The sequence below is a fragment of the Psammomys obesus genome, unplaced genomic scaffold (genome assembly GCF_907164565.1).
Source record: "Psammomys obesus unplaced genomic scaffold, mPsaObe1.curated_primary_1811, whole genome shotgun sequence".
Classification (NCBI taxonomy): domain Eukaryota; kingdom Metazoa; phylum Chordata; class Mammalia; order Rodentia; family Muridae; genus Psammomys; species Psammomys obesus.
This window is the reverse complement of record NW_026596085.1, coordinates 1,124,755-1,150,940: the sequence shown is the minus strand read 5'-3', so window position 1 is coordinate 1,150,940 and position 26,186 is coordinate 1,124,755. Positions and strand designations below refer to the sequence as shown.

The following is a 26,186-nucleotide window of genomic DNA, read 5'->3' as shown; positions in this document are numbered from 1 at the left end:
AGGGGAGATGACTGTAGCAGAGGAGATGACTGTAGCAGAGGAGATGACTGTAGTAGAGGAGATGACTATAGTAGAGGAGATGACTGTAGTAGAGGAGATGACTGTAGCAGAGGAGGTGACTGTAGTAGAGTAGATGACTGTAGTAGGTGTTTCCTAGAGTAGATGACTGTAGTAGAGTAGATGACTAGTAGAGGAGATGACTGTAGTAGAGGAGATGACTGTAGTAGAGGAGATGACTGTAGTAGAGGAGATGACTGTAGTAGAGGAGATGACTGTAGCAGTTGCTTTCTATAGAAGATGACTGTAGGAGGTGTTCTGGACTGCAGTAGATGAGCAGCTTTGTGCTGCCTGTTCTCCAGGCACTCAGAAGATTTGAGTTGCCACCTTGGAAGGATAAAGAGCACCAGCCAGTGTCACCTTTCTCACTGACTTGTGAGCAGACCCACATGTCGGGCTGCAGAAAGGGCACTGTGGCTGACAGGCCTGTGCAGGTGTGTCACCAGTTGGGGGTGGCAGTACCTGCAGTTCCTGCCCCTGGAGATCAGGGTCACACTCAGCCCCTGTGGAGTGAGGACCCGCCTGTGAGACTCCATCTCAGTAAAGAAAGAAGGCTGGACATGGTGGTTCACACCCTTAAATCTCAGCACTTGGGAGCCAGAGGCAGGTGGGTCTCTGTGAGTTCAAGACCAGCCTGGTCTACAAAGCAAGTGCAGGACAGTCCGGGCTACCCAGAGAACCCCTGACTCAGTGAAAGCGCCAGGGAAGGGACTTAAAACACTCGTGGCTGCGCTCCGCTGCGCTGCCCTCTCTTCACGGTAAGGGATGGTAGTGGGTGCTCTAGCTTCCTGTGCCTGGAGCCATCAGAGCCAGTTCCCAGCCTCGCCAGGTGCCCCGGGCCTCCCAGTGTGGATTAGCCTTCTCGTGGGTTATAAGAAGGGAAGGATTAGAAAGGGAAGCATGGCTTTTGATGTGTTTGGTGTGGCAGTGTTGCCGAAAGGGGACCAGCATGTGCAGTAATGAAAGTAGCGTTGACCCCGTGACCCCCTACGTGGCTGTTGGTATGAAGATGAGACACACTGTGCTCCTTGACGGCTGTGTTATCGCTGTCTCCAAGTCCTGTCACACTGATTGGCCAGACTGCTGTCGCCTCATCACTATTGTAGCTGAGAAACAGCAGCTTCTGCTAGTGGAAGTGCAGGGATGGGGGCCAGGGTCCCGATTCCTGTGTTCGTCCCTTTGTCATTGGGGCCACGGTTCTAAGGAGACAGGCCAAGTCATGCTTCCGCCTGAGTGCTCAAGGCTCAGGCCAAGTGCTGATCCCGGGCCGCACAGCTGCAATAACCCCAGCCCCAGGACCAGACACCCTCTGCTGGGTACCCGCACACACAGAGAGACACACACATAAAAAGGAAACTGTACAAAGGAGCGCCTCGAAACACACTGCCTGCATAGGTGGATGGCACACGTGTCCATGCGTGTCATTCTGTGTGCAGCTGACTGGACGAGTGTGTTTAGTGCCTGCAGGCCCTCACATTCAATCCCTAGCACTGAAGAATCACAGATCTGTACAAATGCTTCTCCATCTTAAGTCATGCTACTTATTAAAGTCTTGTATTTGTTTGCTCTGAGTAAAACCCTATTTTAAGTCGTAGTATGGGTTGTTTTGTTTATTGAGACAGGATCTAGCTATTTTACCCAGGCAGGCCATAAATCACAATCCTCCTGCCTCAGCTCCCCAGTGCTGGGTGGCATAGATGCTCCATTACTCCCTGATAATCTTAGTTTTTAAATGAAAACAGCCATGTTAAAGTAGATGGCTTTTTAAATGTCCTTAGAGGTATAGTAAACTTAAAATTTTTCTTTTAAATAAATAAATAAATTTTATTTATTTATTCTTAAGATTTATTTTTATATTTATTTCTCCTTTACATCCTGATTGCAGTCCCTCTCCTCTTCCTAGCCCCCCAACATCACGTCCCCCATTTTCCCCCTTCTTTTCTGTTATTGTTTGGAGCCCAGCTGGCTGTAAGCTGCTCTGTGGGGTCCTTCCCCCGCCAGCTTAAAGTGGATCGCAGGCGTGATGACCCTCTACCATATTACTTCAGCATGAGGCACAACCCTTTCCCCACTTATTTATAACGCGTTTGTTTGCTTGTTTGTTTGCTTGTTTGTTTGTTTGTTTTTGCTCTAGTAGCGCGTCACGGTTGCACATCACATTTGACGGCCTCATTTTGTCTTTAACACATAGATCTTAAAGACACAGATGCGATTTGGGTGTCATCATTTACTTCTTTTTTGATTGTTCTTGGTTTTCAAGATGAGGTCTCTCTGTGTAGCCCTGGCTGTCCTGGAACTCAGCCACCACTGCCCAGCCCATCATTTCCCTTTTTTCAGGTTGGTGTAGCAATGACTTTCGTCATTTACTTTTAATAAAACACTTCTTATATTCCCTTTTAAAAATGTGTGTGTGTGCTGGGCATGGTGGCACACACTTCTAATCCCAGCACGAGGAGGCAGAGGCAGGCGGATCTCTGTGAGTGTGGGGCCAGCCTGGTCTACAGAGTGAGTCCAGGACAGCCAGGGCTACACAGAGAAACCCTGTCTCAAAAAAACAAAAGAAAGAGAGTGTGTATATGTGTATGAGAGAGAGACAGAGAGTCACAGGACAAGCTGTAAGAGTTGTCTCTTCTTCTGCCATGCTCCTAAAGGCAGACTTGGTGGCAGTCACCTTTACGCGCTGAGTCTTGCTGGCCTTGCTGTTCACAGTCTGATGAACTGTCCACACCCTGACAGGGGCTTGTTTTCGCAGACCAGATATCCACTCCCCCTACGCGCTAGTTGGAACAAATAAAAGTGTGCCCTCTGGAGTAAAATTGTAGATCCAGACTCGGGCCACCTGTGCCCTCCTCCCCTCACCCTGCGTCTTCTGGCTGTGGCCCTGATTCATCTTCCCCCGAGCTTTCCCCTGCCCAGCTTTGCCTACAGGCTGTGTACACTTTTGATTGGCTTTCTCAATGGAGTACAGACTCTTTGCCTGTGTGTGACACCAACTGCTTCCCCGACATTGCTGAATGGCCCGTTGAACCAGTTTGGGCCTGTCTGGAAATGCTTGGGAGTGTGTGACTTGACTCACTGACCTGAGATGGCTTTGTTTCTGTCCACAGGGGTAGGCCCTGCTTCGGTGATGGTTGGCAACCTGGTCGCTGGTAAACGCATCGCGCAAGCTGCAGGAAGGGACCTGGGGCAGATAGAGGAGAATGATCTAGTGAGGAAAGTAAGTTCCCAACGTGCCAGGCTTGTGCCAGTGTTCGCAGGCCGGAGCTCACAGCCGCCTCAGGGTGCAGGTGCAGACTTCAACACGTGTCTCCGGAGCTCGCTAACCTCAAGTCCTTTTCTCTCTTTGTGACGTCAGCACCAGTTCCTGGCGGAGATTTTGCAGTGGCGAGCCCAGGCAACCCCTGACCACGTGCTCTTCATGCTGCTGAATGCCAAGGTATTTACAGTCTCCTGCAGGGCGGGGAGTGTTTGGCTGGCATGGACAAGGGCCCGGGCTTAATCTCCAACGCCACACAGCTGTGCAAGGCCATCCGTGCCTGCAATCCCAGCTCAGGAGGTAGAAGCAGAAAGATGTGAGTTAAAGATTGTCCTCACACTGAGTAGCCTGGGCCAGCCTCGGCTACAGGAGACACTGTCTGCAAACAAACAAACAGGTGGAATAGTTCACATGCATTAAGAAAGCACCAGGAAAGAAAGACTAAATATGCATGGCTTATGGCAGTGTTGGCACGCCCTGAGTGCCCGGGACACTGGAGGAGAGGGCAAGCCCACGCTGCTCTCTGTCCCAGGGGAGCTTTCTGGGGCTGATCATCCCCCAAGGTGGTGTCCAGGGCCAGCCTGGTGGGAGCGTCTGCTTGGCTTGTGTGTCCCTCTGTGCGCTGAGCCTTAACCCTTCCTCTCTTGAAAGGGCACCACCGTGTGCACAGCGAGCTGCCTGCAGCTCCATAAGCGGGCGGAGAGGATCGCCTCCGTGCTCGGCGACAAGGGACATCTAAATGCAGGGGACAACGTGGTGTTGCTCTACCCGCCCGGTAAGACTCGGGTTGGTACACTGGGCTCCGAGCTGTTAAGATGGCACGCTAGGAAGGGAGGCGAGCACAGGGCCTCCCTCACAACCAACACCGAGTGCGCCGTGCACACCTGCTAAGGCGGGAGCAGTGTGACAGCTTTGCTGAGCCTCTGCCTGTTCTGCACTCCCTAGTGTTCCTGTCAGTGCCTGCTACGGGAAAGGTATCCGAGCCGGGTGTGGTCGCACAGGCAGTAGCAGGAGAGTTGGGCATTCAGGCTCAGCAAGAGCTACATACAGAGCGAGACCTGTAAGCAGACAAGTGTAACACGCCTGTGATCCCAGCTCTCAGGAGGCAGAGGCAGGCGGATCTCTCTGAGTTCCAGGCCAGCCTGGGCTACAGGGTGAGGCCTGTCTCAGAACAAACAATAAACTGGCAGGCGTGGGAGCGCCCAGCCAGTAATCCCAGCCTGGGAGGTGGGAGCAGGAGGATCAGGCGTTCACGCCACCTCAGCTTGGCAGGCTCCGTGGACCAAGTGTGCTGCAGCCCGAGGACCCGCATTGGCACCCAGAGTCCATGTGCCAAGCTCGCCATGCCTGGTGATGTTGGTGCAGGAACTCATGGTGCAAGGGGTGAGCCAGCTCCCAGGGTTACCTTCCGACCTCCACAGGTGTACATACATCTGAGCGCTCACGCACACACACGTGGGCGTGTGCACTACTGCTAATAACAAGCACATTTTACATCTGTAAGGAAAAGAGAAAAGCTGGCGTGGTGACGCAGGGCTGACGCAGAGCCAGGCGGACCCTCACACTCAGTGACCCGCTGGTCCAGCCTCACTGCTGACGCCCAGGGTCAGTGAGAGCCAGCTCACAACACCCGGGAAGAGGCCGGGGCTGCTTTGCGAGACTCCACCCGGGTCCGAAGCTCGTGCCCACAGCCGCCGGAGTGCTAAGCACCACACTCTTCCCAGCTCCCGCACACACATGCTCGAGCTAACCTCCCGCCTGTGCTCACAGTGCGTGCACACAGCTTAAGTAAATAGGCACTCAGTAAGCGCTGGGTGGACAGCTGAGCGAAGAGAGGTTCGAGTACTCGGCTTCGGGAGGCCTGCAGCCAAGCGGCATGCACACAAGCAGCCAGGCGTGCTGGTGTTCACACTTTCCCCTGCAGCACAGTGACCCAGCCTCTGAAAAGGGGCGGGGAGTGAGGGGCGGCAGGAGAAGGTCGTGGGAGCGCGTGCCCAGGCTCTGGTTCAGGCGGCACCACAGCCACAGGCCTGAAAGGTGGAGTGTTCGGGAATAGAGCCACGCCATGCGGCGCCCTCTAGCCTGCTTGCGTGCATGCCGCTGGCCTCATGCCCTCACGTGACTTTGGCCTCCCCATGTTTTCACCCTTTGCCACCTTTGTCTTCATAGGAAGGTGAAGGTAGTTTGTTTAATGAAAGTTTTGTATGAGTAGTCATTCGTAGAGTTTATTACTCATTAGTGTGTGTGAGTGTGGGCGTGTGGATGTCAGAAGACAAACGACTTTTAGGAGCTGGCTCTCTCTTTCCACTGTGGGATCCAGGAATTGAACTCAGGTCAGCAGGGGTGTGTGGCATAGGCCATCTCAGTAGCCCAGCGTTCAGAATTTTAGACGGAATATTTGAATTAAAGTCAACACATTTCCATTTCCCTCCTGTGTTGGTTCTGTCCTGATGGGCTTGCCTAGAGTTCCGGGTCCCCTGACCTCCTCCATGCTCTAACATGCTGCTCACTAAGCACAGATTGCCTAGAAGGCCATGTGCCTTAGGCTGTGCCTCGTGTGTTCACAGTGCCTCCGTCTGTCAGCGATGAGGCACAGGTCCACGGCGTAGAGCTGCACCGGCGGCCTGCAGCGCCTGAGCGCCCTGCTGTTGTCCCTGCAGCAGCCTCTGCAAGGGACACTCGGCGGTCCTTGTTCTCCTCCATCTCTGTTTCCTCGGTTAAATACTCTCCATTTCTGCAGTTCTTCTTTGCAGTAGTTGCAAACAGTAGCAGCCTTGAAGCATCTTTCAAGAGCTCGCTTCTGGGCTTGAGACAGCTCCATTATGACCCTTGCTAGCTGTGGCGTAGCTCTGGGTTCAGTTGCTGGCACCACCCGTGTGTGTGTGTGTGTGTGTGTGTGTGTGTGTGTGTGTGTGTGTGTGTTTTAAAGATGGACTCCATTTTAGCCCAGGATGGCCTTTAAATGTCACTGTGTGGTCCAGCCTGATCTTGAACCCTTGGCAGTATGCCTGCCTCAGTATCTTAGAGGCTGAGTGTGAGCCGCTGGGCCAGACTTTTTGCTCTTCCTAATTATTAAAATTCGTACTGTCAGTGTCTTGTTTAAGCCGTGCTGTAATAATGGACCTGAGCCGGGTATGGCGCTGCACACCTGTAATCCCAGTGTGAGGGTCCGCCCAGAGCCACCCTGCCTCACCGTCCAGTCAATAAGTCGTCCCGAGCCCCCTGAGGGGCGTGACTATTGGGAAGCTCTGGGTTTCACTCCTTGGTGACAGCAGCAGCTGTGTGACCCCTGACTCTGCCGTCTCCCTCACAGGCATCGAGTTGATTGCTGCTTTCTACGGCTGCCTGTACTCGGGCTGTATCCCTGTGACCGTGCGGCCTCCTCACGCTCAGAACCTCACGGCCACCCTGCCTACCGTGCGCATGATCGTCGATGTAAGTGCCTTCTTCACTACCTCTTCCCATTTCAGGGACTACTGAGAATCCTTAACTACTTCCCGTCCCCGGCTTAATGTGGTGGTGTGTAGCTGGGGTCTAGCCTGGGGCGTGGTGTGCAGCTGGGGTCCAGCCTGGGGCGTGGTGTGCAGCTGGGGTCCAGCACTGAGGTGTGGTGGTGTGCACCTGGGGTCCAGCCTGGGGCGTGGTGTGCAGCTGGGGTCCAGTCTAGGGTGTGGTGTGCACCTGGGGCCCAGCACTGAGGTGTGGTGGTGTGCACCTGGGGTCCAGCCTGGGGTGTTGTGGTGGTCCAGCCTGGGGTGTTGTGGTGTGCACCTGGGACTCTCCTGTAGACGAGTCTGTTTTGGTCTCTTCTGGCCACAGTGGCCGTCGCTGTCCAGCAAGGCAACGAGGCAAGCGCTGTTGGAGGCTGGGCCTGACGCTGCACACTAATGAGCACAGCTGAGCCGAGTGACTTTTCCAGAGCTTTGCTTTCCTAAAACACCTTACTATCTGTTTAATTTCCTCCGGCACAGAAACCAGTGTACTTTTTCACGGCACATTGTCCCAGCCAGGTCACTTTGGCTTGGTTTAGTTTTGTGTAGTTAGCACTGTGAGATGTGTAGGGGAGGGGCTCCAGGCCCTAAAGGAATAGGAGTTACCTTCTATCCGAGTGTGCTCACGTGAGGCCACATCCCAGTGGTGGGCCATGCCTGTGGGCAGAGGCACAGCACTGGCCTCAGAAGCTTAAAAATGAATGAATTCAAAATTATACAAGAGGCACATGAAGCTGGGGGAGGGGAGGGAGGAGACATGGGGCGGTGGGGGTGGATGTAAGCAGGAGGCATTGTATGTGGAGATGGAGGCTGCTTTTTTCTTTTCTCCTTTTAATTATTTATTTATATATCTATTTTTTGAGACAGGGCTTCTCTGTGTAGCCCTGGCTGTCCTGGAAGTTGCTGTAGACCAGGCTACCCTTGAATTTAGAGTTCCACCTGCCTCTGCCTCCTGAGTGCTGGCATTGAAGGCGAATTGAGATGGAGTAAGTCTGTGGTGTGTAATGTCCTGAGATCTTTAACAGGAGGTTGCTGGCCAGCACACTGGCACGCATCGCACTTCTAATGGAGGGATTTGTTTCTCCGAGCGCTGCTGCTGTCTCAGCAACTTTGGTGTTAGCAAGTCGACACGCTCACCACAGATGATTTCATCACAGCTTAGTTCAGAGGGAAGAAAGTCCTTGTTAGCTCCTGCAGAGAGGCCTGGAGAGGCGCTGGACATTTGCTTTCTGTTGACACACTGGTGAAAGTAGGTCACCGTGCCTTTCCCTGCACGGCTGAACAGAGCTCATCTGTGTGGGCGCTTCCGTCCGGTTCCATGGCCTCAGACTGGTGTGCACTGTAGGTCTAGATTGCACACCCCAGTTCCAGGATCCCGCCCCCCCCCAGCTTGGCCTTCCTAAGCACCATAGGATTCATGTCTTGGTTTTTGTTTAAGTTTTGGTTTTTGTCTTTGCAAAGATTAGGGTCCTTCCTGAGAGTGTAACTGGTGTTAGCTGCAGCCTCTGTTAACATGTCTGTCATCCGGAGAAAATGAAGCGTGACACATTTTCAGAAATAAAAGCACAAAGGGAAAAGAGTAGCCCAGCGCTGGCCTGGCGTGGCCTTCCAGTGCTCACTGCTGCCCCGTGTTTCTAGGTCAGCAAAGCCTCGTGTGTCCTCACCACTCAGACTCTGGTGAGGCTGCTGAAGTCCCGGGAGGCGGCAGCGGCCGTGGATGTGAAAACCTGGCCAACCCTCATCGACACAGGTGAGGGGCTGCTCTGGAGCTGTGCCGTTCACAACTAGAGTGTCCCGGGGTCTCACGCCAGCACAGCTTTCCTGTCAGGACACCTTTCATCTGCAGACACAGTAGAGCCGCCATCCGGGACCCCAGAGTCCTAGGTGGGAGGCCCGCTAGCTCAGGCCCAGGCTGTGCAGCAGCTCGAGCCTCTGTCTCCAGAGAGGCAAGTAGCGTGTCAGAGAGGCTCTTAACGTCATCTAGAGGTGCCATGGAGATCAGGTGGGCTACTGAGCCAGGGAGCGGGAGAGGCAGCTCAGGCGGGGCCTGTGCCAGGGGAAGGAACCACATAAGCGTGAAGGTGATCACTTGTAATCCCAGCACCGTGGAGGGGAGCCAGGAGCTCGCCGGCCAGCCAGTCTAGTCTTCCTGAGGGCCCGGACCCAGTGAGTGGCCCTGTCTCAGGCCATGGGTGGCCTCAGGTGAGGCCTGGGGTGATCTCAGGACGACTCCTGCCAAATGACCTCCGAGGTTGAATTCTGGCCTCCACAGGCACACAAACATACATGCACACCTGTAGATACACATGCACACACACACACACACACACACACACACACACACCACTGAGACAGTCTGACGACCCTGGGCTTGTCCATGGGATATAACTGAAACAGCAGTGGACTAGCAGTTGGAAGACCTGGGCTCTAGCTCAGGCTTCTTTAACAGCTGTGTAGCCCGCTCTAAAACACTGTTGTTGAGCCCAGAAATCTCAGATGTGAGGCTTTTTGTGTGGGTCAGGAACCACGCTGCTGTGGGCTGGGCCTTCCTGGCTCCCGTTCCCTGATCACCATTGTTCCTCATAAGCACGACCAGTGATGACACCACCCAAATCATTCCTGGTACGTGTGCCTGGAGGCTGCCTCCCAGGAGACACCAAATCAGTCGGTCAACACTGTCCCGGCATACCGTGCTTCCTGAGAAAGTGTAACAGTAATTAATGTGTTCTGAGCTTATGCACAGCTGATTTCAAAGTGCTTCCTGTTGGGGCTGGAAAGTCGGCTCAGAGGTCAAGAGCACTGGCTGCTCTTGCACAGGACCTGGGTTCAGTTCCCAGCACCCACCTGGTGGCTCCCAACCACCTGTAAGTCCAGTTCCAGGGTCCACGCTCTTCTGACTGCCAGAGGCTTCTGCACGCACGTGGCGCACATGCACACACTCAGGCCCGCACACACACATAAAATCAGTTGATTAACAAAGAAAATTCACCGTTAGTCACCGTGCGAGGTCGGAATTTTGGAGATCTGTTTGAGGAAAGCAGTGAGCCCCCGGGGCACAGAGCGGGCGACAGCTTCACGTCTGGGATTGAACGCTGGCACTCTGCAGTTCACTGTGGCTGCCCGCTGGCACGTGTGCGGGTGGACTCACGTGCTGCGGACTTGCTGGTGCCCTTTGCCCAGTGGCGTCACAGCCCGCCTTGCTGAGATGACCGGCCTGAGCTGAAGCTCAGCCTTCGTGCCCAGGAGCTCCGTCGAAGGAGCCATGCCCCGTGCTCCGGCTCGCCCGCTTCACAGCCGGTCTCCTCTGTGCATTGCAGATGACTTACCCAGGAAACGGTTGCCTCAGCTGTATAAACCGCCCACTCCTGAGATGTTGGCGTACCTGGACTTCAGTGTCTCCACTACCGGCATGCTGACAGGAGTGAAGGTAAAGCAGCCGCACCTGCCCTGTGCCGGGAGGATGCTGGCCCACAGGTGGGGACTCGAATGTCCTTGCTGTTTAACCCTGAGCTCTGGCTCTTCTGAGGAAGTGAGCCCACAGGATTTGCGCTGTGAGGTGCTGGGGCTCAGAGAGCAAGAGCTCTAGGGAAAGGGGGTTCGCAGCTCAGCTTTCCTGAGGCTGCACCAGCCACGGGGTAGCCGGCTATCTTCTTCCTTTGTTCTGATACCGTGAAGCACTGAAGCCTTTGAGTCGCACTGGGCGACGGGGGAGGCGGTGCAGGCAGGGCTGCTCTGGGCGCCAACCCACCCTGCCGTGTCCTTGTCTGCAGATGTCCCACGCGGCAGTCAACGCTCTGTGCAGAGCCGTCAAGCTGCAGTGCGAGCTCTACTCCTCCCGGCAGGTCGCCATCTGCCTCGACCCTTACTGTGGACTTGGCTTCGCGCTCTGGTGTCTCTGCAGGTAGGGTGGAGAAGCCCAACCATGGACTTCCTGGACTGTGGCCACTGACCCTCCCCTTTGCTCATTTGGTTTGGTAAACTCCGAGTAAAATACTGCAGTTTCCAAAATACAAACACCTTATGTGTTTCTGACGTTTGCTTAGTTTTACCTATCTTGCTTTTTCCATTCTTCTCACTTTGTTTCATTCCTCCTATAAAGTGGCGCTGTTTTTTTTCCTGCTCTCTGTTCCATCCTGTAATTCTAGTTTTAGAAGCAGAGCCAAAGTAGAAGGATGGTTCTCAGGTGAAGTGTGGTTTGACAGCCAGCATTACCCGCTAGGCTTGGCAGGAAGGGCAGAGTGGAGTGCGCTGACGTCATGTGGCTGGGATGTAGCAGTTTGCCTTCACCAGAGTGCTTCCTGAGGACTGGCAAGTCCCTGCTCTCTTGCCTGCCAGGAAACTACCTCAGGCCTGAATGTTCACTTCCTGTGCAGACACTGTGAATGGTTCACAAGCCCCTGTCACTCTTCCAGCACCTTCCTCCGGTGCCCTGTCTCCGTCGGGGGAAGGCTGTCCCCCAGGGCCAGATTGAAAACTTGGGTGTTATCTTCACCTTCCCATCTGCATGCCACTGACATGCTTATTGCCCTGATAGCTGTCTGTACACTAAGTCACTGCTGAACCTGGGGAAGTTAAAGACCAAGACAGCAATTACACCTGTAATCCTAGAAATTTGGGAGGCTGAGGCAGGAGACTCATAAGGCAAGCATGGTTGTATAACAAGACCACATCTTGCTAAGAGATGGCACAGAGGTTAGAAGCACTGGCTGCTTTCCAGAGGACCTGAGTGCAAGTCCCTGCACCCACATGGTAGCTCAGAACCATCTCTAATGGAATCTGATGCCCTCTTCTGGCCTGCAAGTGTGCATGTGGACAGAGCGCTCAGACATTAAAAAATACATAAGTAAATAAAAATAAACAAACAAACAAAAAAACAAGACCACATCTCAGATAGGAAAAAGGGGCTAGGGCGAAGGCTCAGCACTTAGGTGCACTTGCTGTTCTCACAGAGGACTCGTGTTCAGCTCCCAGGACCCACAGGGTGCCACACCTGTCTTTGGCTGTAGTGGCACGCCCTTATTCATAGTGGCATCCCATGCCCTTGATCTGCTACTGGGAGGCAGAGGCAGGTAGATATTTTGAGTTCGAGGCCAACCTGGTCTACAGAGTTCCAGGACAGCCAGGGCTACAGGACAGAGAAACCCTGTCTCAGAAAAACAAAATAAATAAGCAGACAGACAGATAGACAGATAGATAAAATGAAGTAAAAATCTTCTTTAAAAAGGAAAAGAACAAAGTATGGTGGCTTGGTCCTGTGAGTCTAGCATTTGGGAGTGAAATGGAAGGCTGACCATGAGTTCAAGGCCTCCCATTGTGGGCAAGTGGGATTATTGCATCTTCATACCCTGGCAAATTGGCCATTTTACATGGAAGAAAGAAGCTGGTGGAGCCCTCTCTGGACTGAACTGGCCCAGACCCCACCTCTGGTGGCACTGGACTCTGGTTTTAGGGGTTAGCCTAGTCTGCATGGAGACTGTTCATGTGACTCCATATTCCTTCTGTTTGGCCTGCTGCACGGTTGGGACTCACCCTCACCGGGATACCATCGCTCCCCCTAACCGTCTCCAGCCTTCAGGGCTCCATCTGCAGTTTTTCTTCCGTGCTGGTTTTATGGCAACACAGTCACACTTGAAGGGTAGAGTGTGCCAGCTTCCTGTCACAGCCTCGACCTCTCACACTTCCAGCCCTTCGGCCCTCCCTTCCTGTGCACTCTGCCCAGGAATGTTGTGCCTGCTCCATACCTCCTGCTTACATGCTCCTCTGCCATCCCCTCCCCACTTGTAGACACTCATGTTTGAGTGCTCCCACTCAGTGAGGCACCCCACCCCCACTTTACTTCATTCTGAGCTCTTGGCTGTTCCTGTGAATTTGTTACCACATCTATCGTAGCCTGCTTTGTTGGCTCGTCACATCTCTCGAGTCGTGCAGGAATGGGAGGAATGGTCAGCCTTGTTCCTAATGTGGCCCTCTGCTGTCCCTTTCCCGATAGTCCTCTCAGGTATTGAGGTAACCTCGTCAGCTCTTGCTTCCTCTTTGCAGCGTCTACTCAGGCCACCAGTCTGTCCTGATCCCTCCTATGGAGCTGGAGAGCAATCTGTCCCTGTGGCTGGCCACTGTCAACCAGTACAAGATAAGGGACACCTTCTGCTCCTACTCCGTGATGGAGCTCTGCACCAGAGGCCTGGGGAACCAAGTGGAGGTGCTGAAGGTGAGCAGCTGCAGCCAGTGACCCAGCTGAGAGGCTTCAGAGGCCCACTCTCCAGCATGCGTGTCTGTCCTCCGCCTCCTCTGCCAGGACTGAGTGGAGCCTCCCTCTTCCTAACTGCACACTCTCTCAAAGCCTAAATTCACTTTTTGTGAAGAGGGAGGGAGTCTGTTTCTATGATAATCTGTGGGAAACTCACCCAGTAAAATCAAAACCGCAGAATACTGGAGCTTGGGCCCTCCCTGAAGAACAGGGGCCTGGTTTATTGTGCACACCCAGTGACCACACATGAGGAGGTCAAGTTCTGAATTCTCTTTAGCAGAGGAACGGGCCCCAAGAACTGAAACAAGAGCTAGGAAGCTAGCTGCCCAGGGTTTTGGGTTTGTTTTTCTCCTAATCCTAGCAAATGAGAGAAATCTGAGGGCAAATGAGCAAGAACAGCAATGCATTGCTGAAAAAAGAGAAGCCTGAGAGCTTAGGTTTTAGGGCATCGCCTGTTCTTACTTTGGTAGTGATGATGAAGTCCAGGGCCTGTTCATTCCAGCCTGTGTCTTCCACCCAGCCCAGCCCGAGACTGTAGCTAAAGAAAAGAGCAGCTCTACCTACAGCTGACTGTTCCTCTCTGAGAGATGCTTTTCTTGGGCCTGGGCAGTGCTCGGCTTTTCCTGAGCAGGAAGGGACCGTCCTCATTGTTTCTTCCAGACCCGAGGGATCAACCTCTCCTGCGTCCGGACCTGTGTGGTGGTAGCAGAGGAGAGGCCCCGCATCGCCCTCCAGCAGTCCTTCTCCAAGCTCTTCAAGGACATTGGCCTGTCCCCTCGAGCTGTCAGCACCACGTTCGGATCCAGAGTCAACGTCGCGATCTGTTTACAGGTGACCACCTCAGTCGTTCTTCCTTTAGGTTCTTTGAGACGAGTCTCCCTGTGTTGCCTGACCTTGAACTCTCAGCCTGAGTCCCTAGGGGAGCTAAGATGGCAGAGGTGGTCCTTGCAGTGGACTGTGAGGCTCTGAGGTAGGACTTAAAGGCCTGAGCCTGAGCCCGGCCCTCCTTACGCACTGTGGGACTTCAGGCTTCTTTTCTCGCTTGCTCTGTCTCCTTACGTTCATCTATAAGATGTCACTTTGGTTTGTCCTGGGGTTGGCCTGCAGGTCAGTAGGTCACAAGGGAAGACAGGAGCAAGCCAGTTGGCTCCCCGTGCGCTGTACTCTCGGGGCTGCTCTTGAGCTCAGTTTGCATTTTATTAATTATTATACAGCCTTCCTTTTTTCTTGTCCCCATATTTTGCCTTTTTAGAATAAACCTGCATCTCTTGGTGCATTGTTCTGGGTGGGTCTAAACATTCTGACCTTATGCTGCTTAGCAGCTCATGAGGCAGTCCACGTGTAGATGAGAGTAAGAGGGTGTGGCCAAGACTGGGTTCTCCTGTGGCCAGGAAGTGAGAGTTCCACTGTGCCCCTGCCCTCCTCATCCTAGGTGGGCAACCACAACCCCCCCACCTCCCCAACACTCCCCTTGGCCTTAGTACTGCTGCACCACTTCAGGAAAGCCAAGGAGAAGCCTGAGTCGAAGCTGCGCCCTGCACAGGGAGCAGGAGCAAGCAGGAGTTCCCACAGCCACTGCTTCCCATCTGTGGACGAGACGACTCGTTCAGGCCTTAAACAAACTTTGTGCTGTTTTGTTCTTAGGGAACCTCAGGGCCTGACCCCACAACTGTGTACGTGGATCTGAAGTCACTGAGACATGACAGGTGAGCACGGAGCTTGGTCTCACATCAGCACCCTCGTCCTGTTCATGTTTACACCCTGAGGGGTGGTATAAGAAGGGAAAGGATTATTTGTCATGAATAAGTGATAGAATTTTGCTTATAAAAAGAAAGCTGGGGCTGGAGAGATGGCTCAGAGGTTAAGAGCACTGCCTGCTCTTCCAAAGGTCCCAAGTTCAATTCCCAGCAACCACATGGTGGCTCACAACCATCTGTAATGTGATATGGTGCTCTCTTCTGAGGTGTACATGCAGACAGAACACTGTATACATAATAAATAAAATTGGAAAAAAAAAAAAAAAAAGAAAGCTGAGCCGGGCACGGTGGCACACACCTATAATCCTGGCCCTCAGGAGGCAGAGGTAGATGGATCTCTGTGGTTCCAGGAAAGCCAGGGCCACACAGGGAGACCCTGTCTCAGAAACAAAAGCAAGCAAGGAAACAAAAAATGGAGAGTGTCTTTGCTCTGCAGTTTAAAAATAAAGATGGGACAGGGAAGGGTCTTGAGACAGCACTGAATCTGCCTCCAGGGTTTGTAAAGCCGCCTCCCTAGCTGAGTTTTTAGTCTCGTCCCACAGTGAGCTGAGACACTGAGCCCTTCGCACACTAGGCTGGGGCTGCTCCCTAGAGTAGCCAGGCGGGCTCCAGCCCATATTGCGGTGGGTTGCTTTTGTTTTTTATGTTTGTGTAGTGTGTGTGTGTGTGTGTGTGTGTGTGTGTGTGTGTGTGTGTGTGTGTGTCTGTCTGTCTGTCTGTCTGTGTTTGTGTGTGTGTGTCTATGTATAGGCCAGAAGAGCACCTCAGTGGTGTTACTGAGTTCCTCGGGACCTTCCCCTTGTCTTTTGAGATAGGGTCTCTGTCTCTCTTTGAGACCCGTGTCTGGCTAAGTCTGCTAAGTGTGCTAGCTGTCTAGCCCATGGGTTCATCTGTCCCCATCTCCAGGTACCAGGGTCACAAGCATGGCCAGCACGCCTGGCCTCCCACTTGATGCCGAGGGCGGACACGTGCTTGCACCTACAGGCACCTTCCCAGCTGAAGTAGCTCCTTCTCACAGCAGGTGTCTACACAGCATTCTCAGCCTGGAGAGCTTTGCCCTGTCTCCTAAGATCTCACCACGCCTGGGGACACGTGGTTGTCACAGTGGGAGCAAGTAGGGCCGGGATGTTGCTAGCAACACCTACACCCAAATCTACCAGAGCAGAGCGTCAGGAGTGTGGAGTGTAAGAAAACCCTGCTCCGCTGGGCAGGGAAGGCGCCGGTTAGCCGCAGTGGCGAAGCTCGCTTTAGAGAGACTGCACACACTAACTGCTGCTCTTCTGCAGGGTCCGTCTGGTGGAGCGGGGGGCGCCCCAGAGTCTCGTGCTGGCTGAGTCTGGAAAGGTACTCAGCTGCCGCTGCTGGGGGAGGGGCACGGGAGAGGCCTGAAGCAGGAGGGAAGCTCAGGGAAGCCTGGAGTTCCACCTTAGGTGCTGGTTTCAGAGGCGGCCTCATCTCCATGGTCTGCCAGCCCACAGACATGGCATTCTTCCTGGTGAGCTGAAAGTGGTTACATGAGCAGCACCTGAAGAGAGCCCATTCTGTCTAAACCCTGAAGCTGAGGGTCAGGAGGAGAGAGCGAGCACCCACAGGGCAGCAAAACGGAGCGTTGCCTGTGGTGAAGCACCTGAGGCTCTCTTCACCCCATCTCTTCCGTCCTTAGCGTCTCCGCGTCCCCACTGTCTAGATGACAGCACTGTGCCACTGTGTCTCAGGGGTCCCCCAGGAAAGCTGAGGCAGAGCAGAGAGAAACGCAAAGGAGATCCTGCCTGATGTCTCCAGCACATGTCCCCTTAGAGGCTTGTGTGGGCTGTGCCATTCATTGGCCCACGTCTGCAGCTGGGAGCCCATGGAAGCAGGAGTGCCGTGTCATGAGGGCAGGCTGTGGCTTCTGGGAACTGTCCCTTTGTTCCCTTCCTCCAGGCTGTCGAAACCCAGGCTAAAAGTCAACAGGGCACGAGACAGGTAGCCACAGTGGCAGCCAGCCTGCTGCCATTTACCCAGCCAGATCCTTGTACATGCTAGGCCAGTGCTTACTGCTGAGCTTCCGTCCTGACCCAAGAACCATCTTTGGTAAGCCCTGAGCTGTTGCTCAAGCCAGCAGATGCTTCTTCTCCCTCCCGGAAGATCCTGGAAACGTGACTCCCAAGATACCTGAGCCATGGCTGCTTTCTCTGTGTGGCTCCCCGCCGCAGCCCTTGGCTGACTGTGGAGTGGTCTCCATGAGGTCCCTACTGTTTATCTTTGGAAAGGGCTTCCCCGAAGGGGGTGGCTGAGTTATTTACCACAGTCTCACTGTTGTGGCCCTAAGCACGAGTCTCTCATGCCTCTGAAGACCTGGCAGTCTGGGCCTGCTTTCTCCTTTGAGAGTGAAACTTACGTAAGATGAGGAAGATTGACCAGGAACAAACAGGAAAGCGCTTCAGGGCCACTTTTGTCAGCTCCAGCCATTTCTAGTCAAGCTAAAGGCCCAGTTCCTAGAGGCCAGTAGTTATTTGCAGGGGTGGGGGGTGGGGGGAGCCAGGCACAGGCATGTTAGATAGACCTCTACAATATGCTAAGCACAGCCAAAGTACAGGCTTTGATTGAACTGTTTCCCCTTTGCTCCTTAGATCTTACCTGGAGTAAAGGTTGTTATTGTTAATCCCGAGACCAAAGGGCCTGTTGGAGACTCTCACCTTGGTGAGGTAGGTGCAGTCCCGTTTAGCGGCTAAGATTTTAAGGTCCCGTACTGCAGGCGGATAGAAGTAGGCTGAGCTCCGTTCCCCTGCTCGGCGTGCTGATTTCTCCGGCAGCCGGCAGTGAGGCGTGGCAGAGGAGGAGGCTGAGGCCGGAATCAAGACTGGGTAGCAATGTCTCAGGTTTGTTTGCCGAGTTCCCTTATGTGAAAGCTAGCTGGCCAAATCCTATGCAGGGCGGGGCCAAGGAGAGCCACATGTACATTTGTAAATACTCATAAATGTTATAGTCCAAAATGTATTGGTTTTTGCTCCTTTGCTTTAGTGTAGAAGTCCTCTTAAGGTTTTTTCATTCTTCTGTTTTTCCGGATCTTTGAGGAGTGCTGTTGGATCCACAGCTGAATGGGAGGGGTCTTAGATGTATAGGTGCCAGGTAGCTACCCTCTGCCACCATCTTAGTCACTGTTTGAGTTCAGTGAAGAGACACAGTGACCAAGGCAACTGTTAGAGAATTGTTGCAATTGGGAGCTTGTTTGCAGAAGGTGAGTCCACCCTCATGGTGGGGAGCACGATGACATACATTCAGGCCGGTACTGGAGCAGTAGCTAACAGCTACATCCTGGGTCCAGTGAGATGGCTCAGAGGTGAAGAGCACTGTCTGCTCTTCAGGTCCCAGCAATCACATGGTGGCTCATGACATCTAAAATGAGATCTGGTGCCCTCTTCTGGCCTGCAGGTGTACATGCAATCAGAACACTCATGTACATAAAATAAATAAATAAATCTTTTTTTTTTTTTTAATGAGCTACATCCTGATTATAGGCAGAGAGACAGAGACAGAGAGGCAGACACTCTGGGCTTGGCATGGACTTTGGAAACCTCAAAGCCTCCTCTAGGAATACATACCACCTCTAAAAAGGCCATACCTCTTAATCCCTCTAATGCTTTTAAATAGTGCTTCTCCTGCTCACTAAGCATTCACATATATGGGCCTACAAGGGCTGTTCTCATTCAGACCTCCACAGCCTGTTGTCAGCTGTTGCTTTGCTTACACTGTAAACTCAGGCGTCCTTTGCTGGTGTCCCAAAAGCCTATGCCACAGTTACACCAGAAGACTGGTAATCATGCCTTGTGCTTTTGTGGGACTCTGGCAGCCGGTGAGAAATGAACCCAGGGAGGCATGCAGCCTAGTGGTTAAGAGACGGCCTCTGGTGCCAACCACCAGCGGAAGGGCTCCCTTCTAGTCCTGCCTCTTGGAGGAATGTTTAGTCTTGGCTTTCTATCTGTATAGCGAAAATAAGAAAGTTATGGCAATGAGGCCGTCCTGTGTGTGTCAGAACTGGCGGAGATCAGGCCAGTAGAGTCCAGCAGAGAGAAAATGCTAGATAAATGTCAGCTACATGCTGTTGTGACTGCTGTTAATGTGAAAATGAGATTATTATTATTTTTTTTAATCCAAATAATCTGTCCTGGGAGACTGAACTGACATGGTCATGTTTCCTTCTGCAGATCTGGGTGAATAGCCCGCACACAGCCAGCGGCTACTACACCATCTATGACAGTGAGACCCTCCAGGCTGATCATTTCAACACGCGCCTGAGCTTCGGGGATGCCGCCCAGACCCTGTGGGCCCGGACAGGGTACCTTGGGTTTGTCCGCAGGACTGAGCTCACGGCGGCCACTGGAGGTATCTTCCATCCCCATTCTCTTTTCAGCTCCTGGTCCACAGAGCACTGGCCGGCCTCTTCCACCTGCCTGGGGACTGTGGGGTCCCTCTGAAGTCACAGTCACTTGAAGTGACCTTTGCCCTGAGCACTGTGTGGACGGTCACATGGCCATAGGTGTCAGAACGGCTAGAGGTGCTGTTGAGGTGCAGCAGGCAGAGCAGGCGCCTGGGGCTGACCCCAGACGCTGGCCAAGCTCCTGGGACAGCTCTTCCTTGTCCTTCTGCCCCTGCCCACCATTCTGAGTACAGAAACATTCTTATTTTTTTGTTTTTTGGTTTGTTGAGACAGAGTTTCTCTGTGTAGCCCTGGCTGTCCTGGACTCACTCTGTAGACCAGGCTGGCCTCGAACTCAAAGAGGTCCTCCTGCCTCTATCTCTGGAGTGCCGGGATTGAAGGGCCGCACCGCCTTGCCTGGCCTGGGACGTGGTTCTGCAGAGGATCCAGGCCTGCTTTTGGCAGCCTCTGTCAGAGAGTTCCCGAAATCCGTCTTCTGCCCGGCTGTCACAGCCTCTGTGCTTTCTGCGGCACACTCTTCCTGACTGGCATTGGTGGCTGCTGCAGAACACACAACACTTCCTCTGTTGCACAGAAGAACTGGTCCAGCCCTGGGCTGTAAAGGCCTCCACTGGACCATTTCTCCTTGGCTGAGCCTCAGAGTGTATCGTTTCTCCATATGTCATGCGGAGGCCGCTGTCACCAGGAGGTGAGGTTTGGGCCCTCGCCGAGTGCCAAGCTCTATGACCGTGAGCAGTCACTCCACCTGTCTGCCGAGGAGCCCGAGGTCCCCCGTCATGGGTGTGTGATGAACTGTGCTGCACTCAGCGCTGGGACGCAGAAGAAACAGGGCTCACTTGGGCCGCATCTGTCTGGACTGTCATTGAGCAGATCAGAAGTGCTCTTCGCAGGCCGTCTCCGAGCTGCCTGGCGTCTGTGCCCTGCTGGGTGAGGCCACACAGCCGTCTCCACGCCCTGCACTCTCACTGTGTCTTGGTGAAGACAGCTGGAAACTGGCGCACGACTCTGCCCTCTGGTCCAGACTCGCCCTCCTTCCCTTCCCCACCAGAGCTGGCTAGTTCTTGACCTGTCGGAGCTCAGCCACGGCTTCAGCGTCTCCAGGAGCTTTCTCCACACCATTTCGTAGGGCTCTAGTGTCCTCACTCCTTGGGTCTCATGCCTGTGCCTGCCTGTCCTGCACTTGAGTTGCTTAGAGGGGAACTCCTGTTTGCAGCTCCCCCAGCAACATTTTTTCAAAAAAAGAGTTTTTATTTATTACCCTAATTGGTGTGTGGGTGTGTGGGTGTGTGTATGCGCGCACACACACACACTCAAACGTGGTGGGGGCTGAGTCTGCAGGCCTGGCTGGTCTTCCTCCCACTGAGCATGCTCTCCATCTCCTGAGCCATCTTACCAGACCCCGTGTAGGTCCTCAGAGCGCGACCTGTGGTCTTCACAGTCCGTGTCACATAATAGGAGTAATAATGGCTACTTTACACCATATCGACTACCTGGCAAAGCCTTTGTTTGTTTGTCTGTTTATCTTTGGGGCTGGAGAGGTGGCTCAGCAGTTAGAGGACCTGCAGCTCTCCAGAGGTCCTGGGTTCAATTCTCAATTAGCACATCAAGTGGTTCATAAGCACCTGTAACTCCAACTCTGAGGGCACCTACACTCACACTTACACTTATGTGCACAGACATGCACGTATACACATTACAAAGAAAAAAAATTACACTGAGCCTGGAGAGGTGGCTCAGTGGTTAAAAGCACTGGCTGCTCTCCCAGCGGACCCAGGTTTGGTTCCCAGCACGTGCACAGCGGCTCACAAGAACCCCAGGGCCGTGCTCAGGAGGAGCAGCTTGCTGCTGCCATGACTCCACATTCTTGTCACAGCGCACACGCGCGCATGCACACAGTCTGCGCGTCCGCGCTCACGAAGCCAAAGCAAGCCCTGCACGCCAGCACAGTGCGGCGGCCAGCGTCAGGCGTGCCGCCAGCCTTCCTCCCGCCTTTACCCAGCCTCTGAGGACTGGGCTCACCTCCTCAGCCCTCCCCAAGCCCAACCAAGTAATGCATTCCTCACAGCGGCCGTTTGTCCCTATTCCTGTCCGCAGAGCAAGCAGCAGGGCCAGAGACATCGCCAGCCAAGGGCTGATATGTTCTGTGTGCTCTTACGCCCACCGTTGCTGTGTTTGCGCATCTGAGCCTGTTCCCCTTCCTTTCAGAACGTCACGACGCCTTGTACGTGGTGGGCGCGCTGGATGAGACACTGGAGCTGAGGGGACTGCGGTACCACCCCACAGACATCGAGAACTCGGTGTCCCGGGCGCACAGGAGCATTGCAGAATGGTAATTTCCCCGAGCATCCCTTCTCACATCAGTGACGCTGACAGGATCTGCGTAGGCATCTGCCTGGACAGGGCCACGCACCCTTGAGGAAGCCCTTCGGGGGTGGGAAACCATGTCGGCCACCTCGGTTGAAGGGTCCAGTGTGGCCACTAAAGCCTGTTGGCCAGAGCCGAGGGACCCTGGAGCCACAGTGGAGCATGGGGACACGGTGCCAGGTGGCTTTGTGAGGGCAGACTCTCAGGTATAGAAGAGCTGGCGGGCCGCCTGCTTTAGGACGAGCGTAATAAGTGAATGTTAAATTACTGATAATAATGGCTCACCTTCCCACAGTGCGTTGTGTTTCCTGATTATCCAAAGGGTCAGTCAGCGTGTGCTTTTTAAACTGTCTGTGGGAAACAGGGGAAAAGGATGGTTACCACCTAAGCTGGTCCTCAGTGCAGGACCTTGCCTGTATTTCCCTCATGAGGAATTATCATCCTCTTGCTGACAGGAAGGTCATTAAAATTAAAACTTGTTTCACCTACTGCCTTTCATTCTGGGGTTTGTATGTTTGCTTGTTTTTAACTGTGTGTCTGTGTGCATACGTGCCACAGGTACCTGGAGTCCCGGAGAGGATTCCCCCAGCGTAGGTACCAGAACCCAAGCTCCAAACTCCCGTCCTCCACAGAGCGGCTGGTACTTCCTCTTAACCACTGAGCCATCGCTCCAGCACCTTGGGTTTTTTGTTTTGTTTTGTTGGTCTGTTTGGAGACAGGGTCTCTCTTTAGTCCTGGCTGTCTTGGAACTCACTATGTAGAGCAGGCTAGCCTCAAACTCACAGAGCTCCTCCTGCCTCTACCTCCCCAGTATTTTTCTGTTAATGTTAAGTGTTAATGATGGAGAGGGCAGCTGTCGGCCTCTGACATCCGGGAGAAAGGTAGTCTTCAGGGAAAGGGGCGTAAATCTCGGAAGATAGTACAAAAGATGAGGGCCAGTCGGCCAGCACCACCGGAAAGGCCCTGCGCTAGGCCTGGCTACCTCAGCCGCACTGTGGGGGAGAACTGACCCCTCAGCCAGTCCTCTGCCTCTCCACACCCTATGCTCTGCGTGTCCTCCCCACAAAGGACTGGAGGGATGGCTTGCCAGTTACGAGCACTGCAGTTCTGCAGGTTCTTTCCCGGCGCCCACACGGCTGCTCACAGCCATCGCACCCCAGTTCCAGGGGTTCGTGTTCCCTCCTCAGCCCCTGCACGCACGCAGTACACTTACATACTTGCACGCGGAGCACTCACATGCACTCACGTACGTGCAGGCGGACGCCCATCCTCGTCAAATGAAAATAGTGCTTTAAAAGATGCCTGTTAACTTGAGTGTCGTTGGAATTTCAGTGCCGTGTTCACGTGGACCAACTTGCTGGTGGTGGTTGTGGAACTGTGTGGCTCTGAGCAGGAGGCCCTGGACCTGGTTCCTCTCGTGACCAATGTGGTTCTGGAAGAGCACTACCTCATCGTCGGGGTTGTGGTCGTGGTGGACCCAGGGGTGGTCCCCATCAACTCGAGAGGGGAGAAGCAGCGCATGCACCTCCGCGACAGCTTCCTGGCCGACCAGCTGGACCCGATCTATGTGGCCTACAACATGTAGCCAGCCCCGAGGGAGGACGGTGGGTGTAGCCCTTGGGTGCTGCTGAGCGCGGGGGACGGGCTGCCGTGCTAGCGACACACGGAGTGTGCATCGCGCCTCAGCCCTGGCGTCCACGGCAGCTCGCACTGAAGCAGCTCCATGCATGTTGCAGTTTTCCCATCTAGTATACGTACTGCATTTCTACCTAACGGTTTAGACGTTTGTGAGGGAGTTTAACGAGTTCCCGTGAGGGCGAGGTGTGTCCCACTCTCCCCGCCTGTATGCACTTGCCATTTTCCTCTAGTGCGGTGTTCTGCGGGGTTTCTGAACAGGAAACTGCCGAGCCCAAGTCAGCAAGTCAAGTAACTCGCGTGAGAACTGCTGTATGTGTCTAATTCTTAGTCAGAAGCCTTCTGACCAGTGTTTGAATGTGTAAATAAGTGCACATAATTCAGCTAAAGAACCGGCAGTCGGCTTTCGTAACTTCAGCCAGCCGGGTGGCCGGGCTCCGCTGGAGGGCCCAGCAGCGCCGCCTGGGGGCCGCCTGGCACCCGGCACCCAGCGCCTGCGCTTGTGTGTGTGTGTGCGCTTGCACCGCAGCTTGCCTGAGCTTCTAAGGATTCTTCAACCCGTTCCTCTGAGAAAACCCTCCCGGCAGAATGTGGAGAGCTAAGCGCCAGCAGTCCTAACGTGCTCCCCTGATCGGCAGAGGTGCGCTTGGCCGGTGTTGGACCTTTCCCGTCTAGAGTGACCTCGGGAGAATTGCTAACGTCGCTGCTCCGCGCTGTGTCTTCCGCTGGAGCAGGAGGACCGGACCCTGTGCCCCCAGCGCTGGGAGGGCCAGCGCTGGCCAGGGCAGGGTCAGCCGGCTCAGGGAACTGGAGGCCGCATAAACGCACCCTACCGACAACCAGTTTGGGTGGCGGAGCATCCAGGCTCCTCTGAAGCAGCAGGTCTGACGTATGCAAGAGACTCTGGATGGGGCTGGAGCCAGACTGCACACGTGGGGCTGGGGCTGGATTCTGGCTCGGTCTCCATTCTTTGGTCTGAAACTTCATGTATTTGAATATAGTTAAATTTTATTATTTTTTTCTTACAGAAATATTTTTAAAAATTAAAGAAAACCTCAAGTGAAAAAGAATTAACCTGTTAAATCAGAACAGTTCTCTTTGACCTGTTTTGGTCTATTGTGTAAATATTTATTTAGACTATTTTGATAATACATATTATTTACCCCACTGTAACATCCTGTAAACTAATGTGTTTTTAAGCAATTTGTAAGACTTGTAATTACCCTGAGAATAAGGTTTATTAAGTAAGCAGCAGCCCCTCCTCCCCGGCAGCAGCCCTGGGCTGTCCCCAGGTTCTCTGCTCAGCCAACATGGCCCTTTCCTCAGACACATGCCCCACAGAAGGAAGGCCTGGCTCTGGAGGCCTGTGCTCTTCGCTAGGACTGGTCCGCAGCGGTGGAGGGAGGTGTTGGGGAGCACAGGAGAGGAGTGTCACCTCCTGGACAGAGTGGCAGCCCGCCTGGGATCGGTCATTTACAAAGGGACAGCTGCTCGTTTCAGAACTCTTGAAACTGTTTTGCTTTCTTTTTTGTTTTTTGTTTTGTTTTTTGAGACAGGGTCTTTCCACATAGCCCAGGCTGCCCCAACCCCATGCTGGGATTACAGGAGTATGCTGCCACGTGTAGCTCTCAAAACAGTCTGTGATACTTGAAGCAGAGCAGGGCCTGGGTACCAAACCGCTCCACGTCAGCTATCCACAGGTTCTAAGAAAAACACCACAGACCAGCCCTGTCCTGACTGTTAACTCCTACAAATGCAAATGATTGGCTTGGTGTCACCATCCGGGGATACAGTGCCTGCAGTAATGTCACGTGAGCCACACGTGTAATTTAAACTTTCCTAGTAACTGCTTTTAAAAGGAGGGCCTATTGTATAACCCTGGCTGCCTGTAACTCGATCTGTAGACTAGCTGGTATCAGACTCAGAGAGATCCTCCTGCCTCTGCTTCCTGAGTGCTAGGACTCAAGGTGTGCGCCACTAAACCCAACTAAACATATCTTTTAAATATTTTCTTAAAAACATGGTATTGATTTTAATATATTTACCAAAAGTACTATTACTTTGATGTAAAATCACTGAGATGGTTTCTGTTCTTTTTTAATTTTGGAAATCCTGTGTGTATTAAACATATTTCACTTCAGACTAGCTACTTCAGATCTCAGTGGCCAGATGTGGCCAGTGGCAGCCATGTTGGACAGGCAGCCTGTCCTCATTTCTTGAAGCACAGTACTGTCCTCAGTCGCTCTCACTGTGGCCAGCTACCAGTCACTTAGGACGACTACCTAGTTCATTATTCCCAGGTCATCTCTTCTAAAACAATGTGGGGGTGGAGCACGGGCCTGTCCTGAGCACAAGCCCTCCTAATGAGCTCAACCCACGTAGCCCAGGCTGGCCTGGAACCCTGGGCCTCGTCCCTTGGTCCTGAGATCTCGAACAGGCACTTCCTGGCTTGCCTGAGGCCTCTAGTCCCCTTTCTGAAAATTGTTTTTTGTTTTTTTTTTTTTTCCCTGCTGATTTGCTTTGGGTCCATCCCCTCAAAGCCGCACTGTATTAGTAGAGGGACAGAAGCCGAGCGTTGGCCTTGGGGAGCCTCATCAGCTGATGCACCCTCCTTGATGGGGTTTGTGATAGACCCCTGAGCTCTGTCTCAGACTTGACCTTTCTTATTTGTGTTTTTAAAGAGTTTGTCTTGATGGCATCATGGCTCTGGCCTTTTCCACATCCAGTGGAAACTTCATGGTTGAATTGACAACGAAAGGAGTTGTAGAAATCCAATACTAATAAAGTATAAAGGCCTGCGGCCATTCCTGACCACTGAACATGGAGGGGGCACTGGACCAAGAGTAAACCCCTATCTTAATTACAGAAGAGAAAACTATTTTTTCTTTGTGTGTGTGAGAGAGAGAGGGAGTGTGAGTGAGTGAGTGAGTGAGTGAGTGAGTGAGTGAGTGAGTGAGTG

At 53.4% G+C, this 26,186-nt stretch overlaps 1 protein-coding gene across 1 annotated transcript in view; it reads left to right on the top strand.

Annotated features, from left to right (window-relative positions):
• Dip2b (disco interacting protein 2 homolog B) overlaps positions 1 to 26,180 on the top strand; it is a 153,359-nt gene extending 127,179 nt beyond the window's left edge. The window contains exons 24-38 of the mRNA XM_055626842.1: positions 3,165 to 3,274; positions 3,413 to 3,493; positions 3,965 to 4,088; positions 6,627 to 6,748; positions 8,443 to 8,554; positions 10,122 to 10,231; positions 10,575 to 10,705; positions 12,844 to 13,012; positions 13,712 to 13,882; positions 14,696 to 14,757; positions 16,095 to 16,152; positions 17,421 to 17,495; positions 18,996 to 19,173; positions 21,434 to 21,557; positions 22,925 to 26,180. Of these exons, the coding sequence (XP_055482817.1) occupies positions 3,165 to 3,274; positions 3,413 to 3,493; positions 3,965 to 4,088; positions 6,627 to 6,748; positions 8,443 to 8,554; positions 10,122 to 10,231; positions 10,575 to 10,705; positions 12,844 to 13,012; positions 13,712 to 13,882; positions 14,696 to 14,757; positions 16,095 to 16,152; positions 17,421 to 17,495; positions 18,996 to 19,173; positions 21,434 to 21,557; positions 22,925 to 23,177 (1,880 nt within the window). The 3' untranslated portion in view covers positions 23,178 to 26,180. The remainder of the gene's footprint in view (positions 1 to 3,164; positions 3,275 to 3,412; positions 3,494 to 3,964; positions 4,089 to 6,626; positions 6,749 to 8,442; positions 8,555 to 10,121; positions 10,232 to 10,574; positions 10,706 to 12,843; positions 13,013 to 13,711; positions 13,883 to 14,695; positions 14,758 to 16,094; positions 16,153 to 17,420; positions 17,496 to 18,995; positions 19,174 to 21,433; positions 21,558 to 22,924) is intronic.
• The last annotated feature ends 6 nt before the right edge of the window (positions 26,181 to 26,186 follow it).